The following is a 17,592-nucleotide window of genomic DNA, read 5'->3' as shown; positions in this document are numbered from 1 at the left end:
ATTTGAGTTAGAATCTAGAAACCAGCCTTTGGCTTTATGCAGATTTTCTCATTAGGTAATAGGTAATGTTTTAATGTTGAGTATTACATTGTGAAGTTAGTGCTATATATAAGACATAAACTTCAGCATTATAAGTTTCTCTAAATTATTTATTATTATTCATAGATCATAAAATTGAAGTATGAATAATATGTTTTGCAGGATTGTTATGATAATAAAATAAAATGTTATACATGAATATTCTGTACAAATGGAAAAAGTTTTTATTAATATTTTAATGTTTGCAAATAACTATTTAAACTTTAGAATTATATATTTGTCTAGATAGTGGGGCCTTCAGGCCACTATGTCAAATAAGCTAACACTGTCATTGCCTATGCAAGTACTATCTGCCATATCAAACATATCCTGGAGCCATTTTATTTCTATATGTATATTCTGATATAGCTCTAAAACTTGATAATATTTCCTGGCAAGATATATACTCAGTAAATGGATTTTTTGCGAAAGCAAGAGGCCAAGTACTGGGAGCAGTTATCATTCAATAAACCTACTGTGGGTCAAAGAACAGATGGTTACCTCCTAAGGCATGAAACATCCATTAATACCACATAGAGTGCTCAATTACATTGCACTTAGTCACTTTTGTCAGCTGAGTAGCTGTGTCATAATTGCCCACCTGAGGAGAGGGAGGTCCCAGACACTGCTATAGAAGGTGTGCTGGACATGTTTCTGCGATGACTCTTTGTCAACTCCTCAGAGGTGTGTTCAGTGGCAGACAAACCCATGGAATTTTCAAAACCATGCTCCTTCCCACAAGTAAAAATTAAGAAAAGAACATTGTACTGATTGTAATTTACTTTAAAATCCTTCTGTATAAATATATTTTAGTTTACACACATCTATGTATGTTATGTTTTAGGAGTGAACTGACATTGATAAGACCCTCACCAGCAGGCCATATAACTGCAAAACTATCAATAATTGTAAAATCTATTCCCAAACTTTTGCTATTCAGCCAGCATAAATGGTGCTTGAAAATTTTATTACTCACAAAATTACTAAGTGTTTTAATATATGCTTAGTAGAAAAATGGTACAATTACCCTCAATTTTATTTGAACCATATTTAACTGTTTGCCAAGCCTCGTACTGTCATAGTAGTACTTAGGGTTTCTTAGAACTCTGTTTGGTCCTATGTTTACCCCTTCCCCCAATATATCCACTCCGAAAGAGGAATGTCCCTGAAGTGCTCATGTATTGCAGGTTTGGTCCTCATTTTGGTGACTAAAAGGTGGTGAAGTCTTTGGAGATGGGGCCTAATGAGAGATGTTAGGTTACTGAGAGTATGCCCTCAGTGGGGACAGGAAGATATGGGTCTCTTTCATTCTTTTGCTTCCTGGCCACCCTGAGGTGAGCGGATTACTCTATCATACACTGTCCATTAAGATATTCTGCCTTACAACAGACCCAGAAGGAACACATCTTCCTGATCATAGAGTAAAACTTCTAAAACTGTGAGTCAAAATTAACCATTCCTCTTTTAAAGTTGACCTATCGCAAGTATTGGCCTCAGTGCTGGGAAAGTGGCTAACACATATATGCATCTCTATCTGTACTTATTTGAAGATGATGCACCTTTTCAATCTAGAAGACTGGGTCATCAAAATATGGTTGATTATATCTCTGGTGGGACACAACTGGCATTCTCAGAAGAGTAAAAATTCCTCAACTTACAATAGGTGATTTTCATCAACAGAGTAAAAGAATATCCATGAAGTGGAAAACAATTATAGCAGACTGTCTGTCAGACAAAGTACTTCTATCCAGAACATATAAAGAAATAAAAAAAAAATCAGGCCTCCAAAATTCAAAGACACAACCCCTAAAATGGGAACCGGAGATGAATATACACTTGTCAGAAAAAGAGATACAAATTGCAAAAAACTATATGAAAAAATATTCAGTGTCATTGGTCATTCAAGAGATACAAATCAAACAATGCTGAGATACCGTCTTATGCCAGAAAGAATGGCTATCATCAAGAAGTCAACCAGTAACAAATGCTGGAGGGGCTGAGGAGAAAAAGGACCCCTTCTCCACTGTTGGTGACATAGCAGCCTGGTACAACAGCTATGGAAATGAGTGTGGAGATTCCTTAAAAAGCTACATTTGGAGGTCCTATGCAAGCCAGATATTCCTCTCCTAGGTATTTTTCCAAAAGAACTGAAATCATCATCGCAAAGTGGTATATGTGCATCCATGTTTATAGCAGTACAATTAGTCAAAACTAAATGTTGGAGTCAACCCTGACGCTCATCAACTGAGGAATGGATGAAAAAAGATGTGGTATTTTTACACAATGGAGTATTATTCAGCTATAAAAAGGTAAATTTCATGCTTTTATAGAAAAATGGATGCACCTAGAGACTATTATTGTAAATGAAATAAATCAGATCCACATGTGCAAATATCATATCCCACTAGTGTGAGAACCTGTAAGAGTAATTAAAATCTAAAAAGTACAACAGATACTGTGAAAGGGAAAGAAATCATTTACTGGGGAGGAAAAACTAGCATGAGGAAAAGGATAACTGAAAGAAGGGAAAAAGACATGTTTAAGTATATATGAAGAATAGTGTTGTATAATTGTATTGTTGATTTCTGCTGATGTTTTTGAAAGGAACAATTAATGATTAAATTCTGTAGTTTTACTCTGAGTTTTTGTCTTTTGAATTTATTATAACTTCTTTGTTATTCTTTTGTTTTTTCTATAAACAAATTTCGCATGCTTATAGCTGGTAGTCCAATCAACTAATTTCAAGTTAGCATCATATAATATAGCAACAATTGTTGAATTCCCATTACTTTGTCTAGTGAAATCTTGAATTGTTTGTATTGCTGCTTTTTAATCACTATTTTGTATTCTCTAAAAATAAAAAAAATAAGGGCCGGGGAGATAGCTCAGTGGAATAAGCACTTCCCTGGCAAGCACAAGGGCCTGAATTCAATCCCTGGTTCTGCTAAAAAAGAAAAAAAAGAAAAAAAAAGAATTGGTGATTTTGCGGGGTTCTTACTAATAAACACATGTATATGAGGCAGAATTCAATCTGAGACTGGCTTTCATTATAATATATGATACAGAAAAATTGCCCCATTATTAAGTGTGACATAGGAGCTGTCCTCTTGTTTATACAAGCTGTTTGGATACTAAAACTATTTAAAAAGGTACTTCCCATTGGACCTTTTGAGAGAGGTGAGTTTAGATGTTCCTCCCAATAATACGATCATCAAACCTGAAGGAGACTATTAAAATTCTCCGTTGTACAAACAACCAAATGCCCTGTTCAAAGGCCTACATAATGTAATTTTTCTCCTTGTTCTGCATATCTTAGACAGCCGGGGATACCATGATAAACTTACTCCAGGGAGATGTGATTCTCACTTGCTTAACATGCTAATCGGTTCCGCTTCATTGTAGACTGTATTTATGTCTTTCATTATTTTCTAACACCTAAAAGCTGTATCACAAGTCATAGAGCTTCTAAGTCCTCTAATTTCCATAGACCAGAGAGGTTAATCAAGAGTGCAACGGATGTCAAATGGTTAGGTAAGTTTCCAATATCTCTTCAAAAAGTTATTTACACACAGAATCCTCTAATGAAGCAAAATCAAGTTATCTCTTCACAGTTACTATGACAGCAAATTTTTCCACAGGTGAGCTAGTAATACTATTAATATCAAGCATTAAAGCTCAATTAGTACTATATAGTCAAAGGCCAATTGATACCAAATAGTCATTAAGGCACAGTACATGCCTTAGTGCTTCAGGATGTTAAATGTAAAGTAAACATATCACACCATAGCTGCGGACAGATTAGAGACTTACATGTTCTAAAAGTTTTCCATTTAAAAACTTCTTACATGCTAAAACAGGCAAGAACACTGAAACAAATATACACAAAGAAACAGGAGAGGCAGTGGTTTTGATCAGCATCTAATTCTACATACCTCTTTCCTTCATCATGAAAAAGCAAATGTGCTTCATAACCTGCTAGATAATCTTTTGTTTTCTAACCATTCATTCTTTTTCATTAGTATGTATTTACAATATATAGTGCTCACATTCATCATGTGGTGGGGTGTGTCATATGTACACATTGTGTTTTCACCATTTTTACATCTCTTACCTTCACTGCCCTTCTTTCTTCTTCTGATACTGGTTTATTTTTATTCAACAGAAAATATTGCTATATTCTCTCTTTGTCATTTAAAATTTTTAATGTAATAGAAATAGCTATTAATGAGGAAAACAAAAAAGCATTCTTATGAAAAAATGAACTTTAAAATAATCATAGGTATATACTGTGCATCAAAATCTTAAAAGAAGTTACTTAGAGTACAAGATATAGCCAAAATTTCTCTTGCAAAGAAGAAAACAAACATAATAGTGAAAAATGTTTTTTCAATGAACTAAAAGAAATTCCTATAAATAAAAAAACACATATATTAAAATAATTTTGAAGCGATAGAATAGGTAATTTGGGAAATTATTTGAACTTGTGTATCTAACTTATTTCACTTAACGTTATGTTCAAGTTGCATCCATTTGTCTATGGATGTCTCAAGTTTATCTTCCTTTATTGTATTCTATTATCCTATCTGCATATATCATTTTTATGTATTTAGTACAGGGTCGACAGGGTCTCACTACACAGATTGGACTTGCAGTGATCCTTCCTGGTTTTCAGCATACCAAGCACTGGGATTACAGATGCATGCCACCATGCCTTGTCTCAACTGCTGTTTTAGCACGACCCAGGGGCAGAGCTGGCATGGCATGCCGGGGATTGAACCCTTGTCTCTGAGCTCTGCCTAAGCAGGTGCTTTAGTCTGCTGAGTTATCTGGCTAGTCCTCCTATTTGTATATTTCTGCCTCAAAGTATAGAACCAATTTAGACTATCTATACTGTAAGAATAATGTCAGCACAGGCACTGTCTGTGTACTGTATCTAAATAAACTCAATTTAGTTGCAGAGCATTTTTGTCAACAATGTAAAATTTCTTGCTTAACAAACTCAAATGGGATGGTACTTGGGATGATAATCCTTATTTTAAAAATAAATTTGAGGAACTTATTGTTTGTTAGACTGATGGGCAGCTACCCCCTGGCACAGCCACATCAGCTGATAACATTTTAAAGTATTTTTTATGTCAGGTGGGAAACAGTACTACTCCTAGTCTACTTCCCTCTCTGCATGCTTCTCCTCACCCACATATCTCTCCATAATCCATTGATGAGTGGCAGGAGATGGACCCACAGGATATCGTCCAAGCCTTGAATCAGCATCTATTCTGATTGGCTAGTGCTCCTGTCATACTATTGCTAAATATTTTGAATATCACTGCTTGTTAGGTTGCTAAAAAAGTGAAAATAATCATCAACTACCAATGTACATTTCAGACTACTGAACATAATCTGGTTGAGGCTAGCACATTTGTAAAATTTAAATATGCCTTTCATTTTAGCAAGTACAACCTATACTATAAGTATTTCAGGAAATCTCTTATTGTTTTAATCTGTTGGAGTCTTGGCCCTTTATTAAAAATATTTACAGAATCTGACGGTTCTCTATCTCCACTGTTCCTTTTCTACCAAAGTCTTAGCTCTCCCAGCCTGGCAACTGCTCCCTATCTGTTCTCTGGCTTCCATTCTTGTTTTCCTGTAGCTAATTCTCAGCATAGCCACTGGATTCTATCTTAATGAAGCTTGGTCACATTATTTCTGTGCCTCAAGCCCTGCAACTTTAATTCTCTTAACCAGAGTAAATGTCAAAGCACATACAATAGTTTTTGAGGCCCTTTCTGGCCTATTACCTCCTTGCACTCTTTTCTTAGTATTTCTGCCTTTGTTTACCCACAACAGCTGTACTGGCCTTGCTTTTTGCTCTCTTGAACATACCAGGCATGATGAGATCATTGCACTGGCTGTTCCTCTTGAGGAATTAAAATGTTCAAGAAATTTTTAGAGCAGTATTAAACTGAAGAACATTCTTCCCCAATTGTATTTGCCAAATACCAGTGCTGTGGCTGCCTTGCTCCTGACATTTGCATGGTTTATTCTTCACTTCCTACAAAGTTTGGCTTGATCACAGCCCCCTAAATATTGCTGAATCAAAGAATTTTGAGTCATATATAAATATTTTTATGTACAGATACCAACATTATGTGTTGAGTTTCCTACTGAAGAAGTAACCTAGTAGATGATAATTACTTCCAAGTACAACTTCTAAGAGAGTATTTAATAAAAGAAAATATTTCCCCTCAAATACTTTATACACTATCTCCCTTAAAATAAAAACATTATAAAATACAATCATCGTATGTATCATATGTAATTTAAGCTTTAATTATGATCCCTTGATTTAAGAGCTATGTTGGAAAGAAAACTACAGAAATATTTTAAGGTTCTACTTTTCCAGATGCCAATCAGCTTGGTGAAGTTTTAGTGATGTTTGTTTATGAATATGTTCCCTGGGAAGTAATATTCAGGTGCAAAATCAGAGCCTTCTACAACTTCTTTGTATTTGTTTAAATCATATAGTTATTTAAATCCCCATCATACAATGCCCCCTTTAAGCTGTGTCTTTCTTTTTCTTTTTCAGTTTGGGCTTCTGCTCAAAAGCTAAGGGTACAGGAGGATTGGTCTTGATAAAGAAGCTTCTACCATTAAAGAACATTAAGAAAAGGCTCCAAGGTATAGAGAGCTCAAGCCCAGTCCTGCCTTCATAGGGCAGTAAAATCCCAGAGGCTGAGTATCTCTTCATATCTGTGCACTTACTTTACTGCTGACAGAGGTCATGCTGCGTGTGCTTGGAGCTGGTGACCTCTGAGGGACAGGGGCCACAACATTACTCCAGCTGCTCTTCAGAGTACCAGATCCAGTTTCCTGATCAATGAGATCTGATGAGGGGCTTCCCCTGAAACATAAAGCACATTCTGAATTTAACATGGAAACAGCAGAAAATAAAGATGCAAACAGGGAAATGCTGACAAGCAAAATGAGGACGCATGAACCATAAAGTTCACAAGAGCTATATTGGAACTGCTCAGCAACTGTTATATCCCCCTCCTCTTCCAAACCTTTAGGGGCTTACTGGGTTTGATCCCATTTGTCTGACTCCAGGGTTTTTGGAGTTGAGCTTCAACCCATATTTCTTTTTTCTTTTTCTTTTCTAACAGGGGAGAGCGCGAATGCAGTACCACAAATTATGCAGTCGAGTTTCCCACATTTGGGGAAATCGCAGGGATCAGCACATCTGGAGTGCAATGGATAAGCCTTGCCCTGGGAAAACCACCTCTGTGATCATGGTATTTCTCCTGCCAGGTAAGTATGCCGTATTTCAACTTTATTTTCCATTCCTTACCATTCTCCCAACCATCCTACATTCCTGGTCATTCTCTCAATTTGCCAAGTTTACTTTCACCTGCAAGGCTTTTGCTCACTTTCTCCTAACTTGATAAGCTCTCTTTGCCATCCTGTCTATATAAATCTTCCCTACCCTTCAAGGCCAGATGATTATCAATCATCCCCCATCAGGCCTTTCCTGTCAAGCACAGGCACTGTCAATGCCTTTTCTACTTACATTCTATGATTTAAATCTTTGTCAGATTGTTTAGTACTTGACAACAAAAATGTCTTTGTAGGTCCCTTAATTGATCCACATGTGTAGGCATCAGTTCTCCTTTCCATGGTAAGCTCCTTGGGAATAGAAATATGTTTTATTTACCATGGTATCTCTAGCATCTTCACAGTTGCTTGGGGCAGAGAAGTCATTCAGTAAATGTTTAATCAAAGACTGGAAATTATATTAAATTTTTCTGTTGTTTTAATGTCAGGGTCATGGTTCATAAATGTAGTAAAAAAGTAATAATCTTTGGTAACTGGTCTGAATCATTTTTATTTTTGCTAAAATGATTCAGTCACATTCAATAATGAGAAAAGACAACTCCTGCTCTCAAGTTGATAACAATTTTCTTAATAAATGTAACTTCATAAATAAACATAAATTGTAACAAATTACAATTTAATTGCAGTTATTTTATTCCTTACCTTCCAGCAAGCACAAAATATACTAAATAGGAAAATATAAACCCTAATTAGTTTTACATCCTCAATTACTACTTTAATAAGTTACAATAGTAAAGATATTAATGGTGATACACACCATCACTGGTTAATAGTGCTTAAGGCTTACAGTGAAGCCAATCAAAGATGTGACTAATTTGAATAAAAGAAGGATTTTTAGAAATGTCTGAGCCTGTTCATATTACTACTAGAAGATCAATCTGTCAGATGATAAAACAGGAAGTGTTCATCAGAGTTGTCAATCACTACTCATAAAGTTTTTCAAGGTGGTATATGGTATACCAGAAGGTCACCAAAGTCAGATGTGTTCTGATTAATGTTACTACAACCACCAAGACCTTCAGTAATTAAGCAAATAGCAGCTGTATTTAGTGAGTATCTTCTAGGTATTAGCCACTTTCAGAATCCAGAGTGCTCACTATTACACTATGGAACCCATGGTATTAGCCACTTTCAATCCTCTACAACATCCCAAAAAAGAAGATATTAACATTTCTACTTTGATGAGGAACTGAATCTTGACGAGGTTAAATAATTATTACATTCATGTATGCATGTGCATATTATCCATCCATCTATCAAAGCCTGTGCCTGTTTTAGTTTGTCATATTGCTTATTCATTTCACCAAAATAAAATCATTCCAACCAAGATAGGTGTGCAGTAATAGAATGAACTATCAGTAAGAAGACAATCAAAGGACAGAGATCTGGGAATTAGTTTCTTGGTATTGAAAAGGATTTTTTTTTGGCTGGCTCAGCCTGACTTAAGAGCAGGTCTGGTAATGCAGGTGGAGGTGGGGATCGAACTGCAGTATCCTGCACCTGATTGTATTTGCATGAGCAGGCGCTTAAACAACTGAGCTAACTGGCAGGCCCCCAGTTCCTTGGTATTTGGGTAAGAAAATTTTTATAAATTTCTGGGCAGCATCTCTTCTCTTTGATACTATGCAGTCTCTGGCCTCCTACTTCTAGAGATGATACTTGTAATTATAGTGCTATCGATTTAGTTCAGGAGGGAAGTTTATAACTTTGTCTGTTGATTCTTCCAAGAGAATATAATTTTCTGACTAGACTGATGTAATTTGGAATGCTAAGGTTCAGGGTGATTTTATGAACTCTTTTGCCTAAGGATCTACATCTGACAGCAGTTAACTGTGTTCATACTTTCCCAAGTGTTTCTGTTCACATTATAGGTACCAATTAGGAAAGGCTTAGAGACATACACAGTGAATCTGTTCTGTGACATTCATTACCACACTTTTTCTACCATTTCAGATAGTAGAACAAGAGGCTAGAGATGAATCTTGCACAAAGGAGCCAATAATTTATAACCAAAAAGATTTGTGTGGATATTTCTACTTGTGTCTAATTGAAAGTCCTCCCAGACCCAGGTGGTTGTGGCAAGGTTTTCATCATGAGTTAGCCTTGATGAAACCAAAAAGCTCTAGTAAGAAAAATCACTCACAGAAGTTTATTAATTGAGGTGATGATACTGAGAAAGCTACAGCATAATAAGGAAAAAATTCTTGAGTTCATAAGTCAGCTACTGGAGACTACTATTACCAGCAATGTTTTCTCAAAAATGACATATACTTTTCATTTTTCCCTGACATTTACTGTAAGCATCTCAAAAAATATTTTCCTTTCAGCTGACAAGACTATAAAAAGTTAGTATAAGAAGGCAGATCATCACAAATACTTGGGTGTCAACACTTTCAGACGTTATATAAAGTATGACATAAAATACATGATCCTTTGCTTCTTAAATAGGAAAAGGTTAAAACCTTTCTTGAGTCTAAATTAGAGAGGTTTAAAGGCCAATTTTATTTATTTATTTTATTTAGTACTTGGTGTTTTAATTGGTGCTTCTGTATCTATCTCACAACATAAATGGAAAAAATCTCCAAAGGCCAATTTTAAAAGATATCATGTTGATGTGACTCAAAGAAAAATTATTAGAAATTAGTGCCAACAAAACTTCAAACTAAAATGTGGTTACGGGAAAACTGGCAAGAAAGAGATGTTTATCTCATTGTAATAGGGCCCAAGTGTGGGGATATGACACTGTCTTGGGAACTAGGTTATCATGGATTGCTAAAAGGCACATTTTCTAGGTTAAAGAATCTCATTTACTTTGTCTTATGAAAAATATTTTTTAAGCTTTTTATTTTGTTATCTCTAATTCCATGCTGCTCCCAAGACTTCATAATGACTCTGAGATATATCTTTTTCTTAATAGAGGAACTAGGAATAGGGGAAAGAAACTATAATTTATTGAGTTGTTATTTTGGTTTACATAATAGTCTCCCAGGAGTCACAGCTAGGAAAGATATTTTGCAAGATCCAATGTTTAACAAAGTGCCTGGCATTGTTGAGCCTGTGCCCACATGGTTCAATGAGTGCTCCCACAAGGGAACATTAATTTGAAAAACACCAGTACCAACTGGGAACAAGAAGATAGTGCCTAGCACACCACATAGAAAATGCATGACATTCTTCTTCAGTTTTACGAGCTTTCCCAACTTTCTAAAGTTAATTCACATATGAAATGTGTATGAAGATAGATGAACAAGGGAGATTGTAGCTGTAAAGTGAGCTGAGTCTGCTAAATTGGAAATAAATAGGAAAAATGATAAAGAAAAGGGGAAAAGTTGAATATATCTCTATCTTCTAGTCTGTGGTGATCCAAAAACACTATGTTTTTGTGAATCATCTTATGTGAGATGGGTAACCTTTACTGTTGGCTGTATGTTAGAAACACCTAGAGAGCTGTTAAAAATTCCCATTCAGGAAATTCACTAGATTAATCACACCGAATTCTCTGACTGTGGTATTTAGGCACCACATGTGGTGAGACTCCCCAGGTGACTACATTATGTAACTAAGGCTGGAAAACATTCAGCTAAACTATAGCTACAAGCTAACTGATCTGAGATAACAGCCTACCAGCACTGTTTCATCCATCCCCTTATACTATTATATAATTGTGTTCTTTATTAAGCAGAGTACTCAAATGAAGAGAGCTAAGTTGTTCTTATGGCTCAGACTGTGATAAATGAAAATGCACTTTCTATGTTAGTGAGTGAATGTGTTGCACTAGACATCAGCAAACTATGACTTGTGAAGAAGGACTTTCAGGTGATTTTGTGGGTTGGGGTGTGTGTGTGTGTGTGTGTGTGTGAGAGAGAGAGAGAGAGAGAGAGAGAGAGAGATGACAGAGACAGACAGAGATAGACAAAGGCACACAGAGAGATATTTAGGCATAGATGAGCCACTATAGGAATTCTTAAAATGGAGAATTAGGAAAGCAGAAGGACAAGCACGATGTTATATTTCTCAGGAAGCTTTTCTACCTCCAATTTTCTTATGCTGATAGCCCTTTGTAGCTTGATTATACCCATCATTCCTTTTCAGCTTTTGAGATAGGACATAGATCATGTAATGTTGATATCCTTATATTATCTTCAGTGGATCAGTGTTAATTATATAAAGAACATTTATCATTTGATAAAATAAAACCTGATTTTTGGGTGTCTTATTAAATGTTTACTATTTATTCAGTAGTTCTATTTCTTTTGAGAAGATTTCCTCTAACATAGAGGAGAAGAAGCCATGAAGGAAGGATATTGGCTGGATATGGAGAAAGATGTAAAAACAGGCAGCATCCCAAGTCTGATAACATTTTGCTATTTTATCATCACCATAAAATCTTGATCACATGTTTTATTTCTAAATACAAAGGAAAGCCAATTGGAGGACAGAAGTTAACAGCCATAAAAAATCTGGAGTCAACCAGAAGTCATGTTAAAGAAGAATGCCAACTACACTCCCTTCTCTTGTGGGTAATGTATTGGATTAACAACTGATGGTCAACTTGTAATACCCATTGGAACTGAACCAGCATTGTGCTAGGTGAGGGAGGCCCACCTCCGGATTATTTTCAGAAGCATAAGAGAGAGAACTAGAGAAGGAAAGCAGTTTCAGGCTGTTGGAGAAGCTGTATGGAGCTATTGGTTTTCCTGGAGCGGCTCATCATAATGGCTTTCCTGATGAACTTGGCTCTTCTCATCACTGAAGGAGCTTGGGATCTTGTTGAGAATGGCTCTAGTTCACTTTGGGAGTAGCTCTGGTCCTAACTTTGAGCATCACTTCTTGGTTCTGGAGAGGAAGATGGTGCACAGCTCAGTCTCCTGGAGAAGCTTGTCTCATTGGCTTTCCTAATGGGAGCTTGGCTGTACTCATCATTGGAGGAGCTCAGGACCTCATTGTTGCTGAAGATGGCTATGATATTTGTTGGGGGAGCTCTAGTTCTTACTTTGAGCATCACTTCCTGGCTCCAGTTCAGATCCCTCAGCCTGCTGGCACAGATCCTTTATCCTGCTGCCACAGACTTTCTAGGTTCCACCACAGATCTTTTTGCCTTCTCAGTACAGATCCATAAAATAGGCTTGCATGAAACATTGTCATGGGCTATAAGCCTCCAGTTAGACTTGTGGGACACATTATTATAGACTCTTGGTCTTCAGCTGGACTCATGCAGGACATTACCATGGGAATCAGGCCCTCAGCTGGAGTCTTTCGTGTGTGGAAATATTTCCATCATTCTTTGTATATCACTCTTTGGGTTATTCTCTATAAAATTATCTTATAAAATATGTGTCCTGTATTCCCCTTGCAAAACTATGACAGACACTAAAGAAAATTAAGTTCTACCAGAACTTAGTTTGAGGCAAACAAATGGAGCAAGTATTCCACCACTTTGTTCAGATTTGCTAAATTCTTGTTTCAGCCTCCCAAGAGCTGGGATTCCAGGTGCACCGCTACCATTCCCAGTCTCAGTTGCCATCTCAGCATGCCCTGGGGGCAGGGCCGACACTTCAATCTGGAGATCAAACCCAGGTCCCTGCATCTGCCTACAAAGGCTCTTTAATCCCCTAAACTATCTGGCCAGCCCTTTCATGATTTTATTTTTTATCATAGTAGTTGAATAGTAAATTTTAAATCAGTGATTGTGATTTCTCCAGCCTTACCTTTGCTGCTGAGAATTGTTTTTACTATTCTAGGTCTCTTTCGGTTATACACAAAGTTTAGGAATGCCTTCTCTAGTTCTATAAGGTATGCTAATGGCATTTTCATTAGGAATGTATTAAATCTGTATGTAATTTGTGGAATATGACCATTTTCATTTTGTTGGTTCTTCTTGCCCTTGAGTAAGGGATAGTTTTCCATTTTCTGATATTCTCTTTAATTGCATATTTCAAAGTATTGTGATGTATACATCTTTTAGTTACTTTACTGGGCCAATGTTTATCACCACACACTAAGTTAAAATCAAAATATATCAAAGACCTAAGTATGAGGACAGAGACACTAAATCTGCTGGAATAGAAAATAGGCAGAATTCTTGAAGATATAGGTGTAGGTAAAGATTTGATGATCAAAACCTTTATTGCATGGGAAATATTTCAAAGAATCAACAACTGGGAGCTCAGCCTATTAAAAAGCTTTTGTACATCAAAAGAAATCACAAACAGTAAAAAGATAACCCACAAAGTAAGAAAAAAATTTAGTTCACCATCCCTTGGACAAGGACTTATATCTAAAACATATAAAGAATTTTGAAAAGTCAGATCACCCCAAATTCAAGAAATCTAAAAATGGGCATCTGAAATGAACACACACATCTTTTTGTTTTACAATAAACACATATGATTTATTCAAATATTAGATTCAACTTAAAACAAATTGTGAGTAATCAATAACTTTATAAAGCAATTTTTCATTTGGCAAAACTACTTCCAATAATATGCATAAAATTTGGAATTCTTGTATTACCATGCATTTCACTTTACTTCATTGCTTCCTTTTTTGTAAATACAGTTTAATGACAAAAAAGATAAAATAGCAAAGAAACAGTTTCACAACAGGTTAGTAGGACAGTTACAATAATTAATACATTGCATATTGTCTTTATAGTAGTTATTCAGAGGACAAGATGCAGACATGATATATTGTCTATGCAATATTAATACAAACCTTTCTTCTTATTGAACTAAGAGAAAGTAGGTGCATATCTATCCTAAATATGTTGTGTAAACTTACATATATATTTTTTTTACAACAAAATGGCCCTTTATGTATATCCCCCCTTTTTGTCTTCATGTGAAGAAATACAAATATTAAATAAATATATGAAAAATGTTCAACATTATTAATCATTCAAGGGATTCAAATTAAACCAAAACTGAGATTTCACCTCACCCCAGTGAGAATGGCTATCATCAAGAAATCTACCTACATGAAATGCTGGAGAAACGTTGGGGGGAAAAGAACCTTCCTTCACCTTTGATGGCAATGTAGGAAACCACTGTGGAAGTCAGTGTGGAGATTCGTCAATAAAACTAGGACTAGAGGTCCCATTTGACTCACCTACTTGCCTTCTGGTGTCTTTCCAGAAGAATGAAAAACATTATACCACAGTGATATATGAACACCTACATTTATAGCACTGCAATTTGTAATAGATAAATCCTTAAGACAAACCAAATGCCCACTACCTGAAGAATGGATAAAAAAGATGTGGATTTTTATAAAATGGAGTACTATTAAGCCATAAAGCAGGATAAACTGGGGACATTTGTAGGTAAATGGATGCACCTTGAGACCAAACTCTTTAAGTGAAATAAATGAGATACACATGGGTAGTATTCTTTGTTTCCCTGGTGTAAGAAACTGAAAGGGTAGATCAGGACCAAAATGTATAATAGATATTGTGAAATAAGAAGAGATTGTTCAAAATGAGAGAGGAACTATGAAGGAGAGGGGAAAGGAAGGAAGAGAAAATGATAAAAGATTGATAAAATGGAAACAAAGCTTTGTAAATAATGAGGGGAAGAGAGATTGAAGGGAGGGAAGAAGATTGGGTAAAAAAGAGGAATCATGTCCATCACATACAGCTACAACTTCCCTATGATGAGTACGATCATTATGTATAACTAATTGTACCAGCCAACTTAGTTTAAATAAAATAATCCTGTGGTAATTTGGGTATAGTGTCAAGGGTCCTTTAAGTCTCCATATCTCCTGTTTTAGTTACATTCCAGTTGCTGTCATAAAATACTCGACATTTGCTACTTAAAGAAGGTGAGGTATATTTGATTCAGTTTCCAGTGAATTTAGTTTACAGTTGGCTGGCTCCAGGGCAGAACTACCATGGAGAGGGGCATGGTAAAGAAACCTTCTCAACCATGGCATCGAAACACCATAGAGAAAAAGCAGGAGCCAGGAACAAGAATATACCCTTCATGTTGAGAGTCTACTAACGGGCTTCCAAACAGGGCCTACCATCTAACAACACATTCAGTTGTGAACTCATCAGAGGATTAGTATATTGATGAGTTTAGCACCTCTGTGATCCAATCAACTTTCAGAAGCCCCACCCCGAGCACATGAACATTTTGGAGTGGACTTTTTATAACCATGCCATGATATCCTTGATCTTCAGAAGTCTCCTGTCCAACTCATTACACAAAATTCACTTAGCCTATCTTTACGAGTTGTGAAACTCTTAATAGTTCTAGAGTTGCTGAAAAGTCTCAATCTACAGTTGCCTCTGAGACTCAAGGTAAATTCTTAGTGGTAAACCCAATACAATTCAAAAAATTAAATACTGTCATCATACAATGACAGAGTAAGAATTCTCATTTCAGAATGGAGAAATAGGGAAATAGAACCTAAAGCAAGACCTAATACCAATGGAGCAAACATTGCTTGGCAGCTCTGCTCCTATGAACTTGCCAGATTCAGCTTATATAGCCTTACTTTTGGGCTGGATCTGCTAATATTGCCTAGTATTCCACACAGACAATTCACATTCCTGGCATTTCCATATTCATTGAGTCTCCATCATACCTTTGGCTTCACTTCCACAGCTTAACATATTGCCCTCTCAGAAGATCCTGGCAGAGATTATAGACCTCATATACACTTTTTCCTGGCTTTCCAGAGCTGCTTATTAAATATGTATGCAAGCTTCCTTGATGCTATAACTCTTGCATTTTGCAGGGAAGCCTATTAGCACATAGATGATATCAAGGTATACTGCCAGCTCAAGTAGTAGCCTGGTCCCCTTGAACCATGGCTGCAGAGGCCTATGAGGGTCTACATGACTGAAATCAAGGGAAAACTTCCCTATGCATCCCAGAAGGTGTAGGACGGTCTTGGGCTCTCTTCTCAAAGTAAAGTCTTGAAGGTACTTGCCATTTCATACCCTTTAGCTTGTAATTCATGAGATAATTCATGAGATGTCTTAGAGCTATCTTTCCTATTGTCGTGAAGTAAAGCACTTATTTTACTTTTAATTCTAATGCTTTCTCTTTTTTTTAGCAAACAAGCTTGCTCTTGAACTAAATTTACAGGTGCCTTTTTTCCTTGTGAAACTGAAAACAGTCCAAATCATTCAGCTGTGCTTTTCACTCTTCTGATTCTGGCTGTAAATCTACTTAAAATCTGTCAGCAGTACCTATGACACAGAATGAATATTAGCCTGTCTTAAAATTTCCTCAACTTGAGAAATTATCCACCACCTGTAATCAGAGTCTCAGGCAAAGTCTTGAAATGGATAAAATGTAGAAAAATCTTTTTGCCAGAGTGGAACACACATTGCCTCTAGTCCAGTTTTCAATAAAGTCCTCATTTCCATCTAAAGTCTCATTAGCTCAGCTTTTACTATTATTCCTATTAGGCCTTGGTTTTCTGAGTTGCACCTAGAACCATCCATCAGCATAACTTGCAGCATTCTAGGAATTTTCCAGCCAGTATCTTCAAACCTTTCCAAACTCCTGCAAATGAGTTCCAAAGGCTCCTAAACCACATGATCAGGCACAAGCACAGAACCATCTTCATTTCTCATACCAATGTTCTCTATTAGGTACATCCTCATTACTGGAACAATATACACAACACCACAAGTCAACTGAGTTTATTTGGGCTCATAGTTTCTGTCCATGCATGGTCACCTGCTTCCATGGCAGAACATCATGGCAGAGGCAAGGTGCTCACCTCTTGGCAGCCATGGAGCAGAGAGAAAAGAAACTAGTATATCCTCTTTTAGGTCACAACCTCCATGGTCAAACATCAACCAGGCCTGAATTCCTCATATCACATTCAGTATTTTAATCCACTGATGAGTTTAGTACCCTTAAATGCAATTACCCTTCAGAAATTTCACCTCAGAACAGGTAAGATTTTGGGGGGAACATTTGATATCTAAAGTATAACAATTCCTCATTTTATTAAAATTATAAGTAGGAAGTCATCTCTAGGTAAAGTGAGCAGAAATCGGGGCCTGGCCTTAGCTCAGTTGTTTAAGTGGCTGCTTCCACAAAGCTGTCAGCCTCAGGTTGCTGTAGTTCGATCCCCACAACTCTCCAGCCAGCCAAACCA

The 17,592-nt window shown here is 36.5% G+C and overlaps 1 protein-coding gene and 1 pseudogene across 1 annotated transcript in view; both read right to left on the bottom strand.

Moving 5' to 3' along the window:
* Positions 1-17,592, bottom strand: part of Sytl5 (synaptotagmin like 5) — a 146,712-nt gene that overhangs the window by 61,163 nt on the left and 67,957 nt on the right. The window contains exons 7-8 of the mRNA XM_004645901.2: positions 6,841-6,979; positions 680-809 (exon numbers count right to left, since the gene is read on the bottom strand). Of these exons, the coding sequence (XP_004645958.1) occupies positions 680-809; positions 6,841-6,979 (269 nt within the window). The remainder of the gene's footprint in view (positions 1-679; positions 810-6,840; positions 6,980-17,592) is intronic.
* LOC111813937 lies at positions 7,244-7,394 on the bottom strand (annotated as a pseudogene).

This window comes from Octodon degus, unplaced genomic scaffold (genome assembly GCF_000260255.1).
Source record: "Octodon degus isolate 3935 unplaced genomic scaffold, OctDeg1.0 scaffold00243, whole genome shotgun sequence".
Classification (NCBI taxonomy): Eukaryota; Metazoa; Chordata; class Mammalia; order Rodentia; family Octodontidae; genus Octodon; species Octodon degus.
Note: the sequence above shows the minus strand (reverse complement) of the source record. Positions and strands in the feature narration are given on the sequence as shown.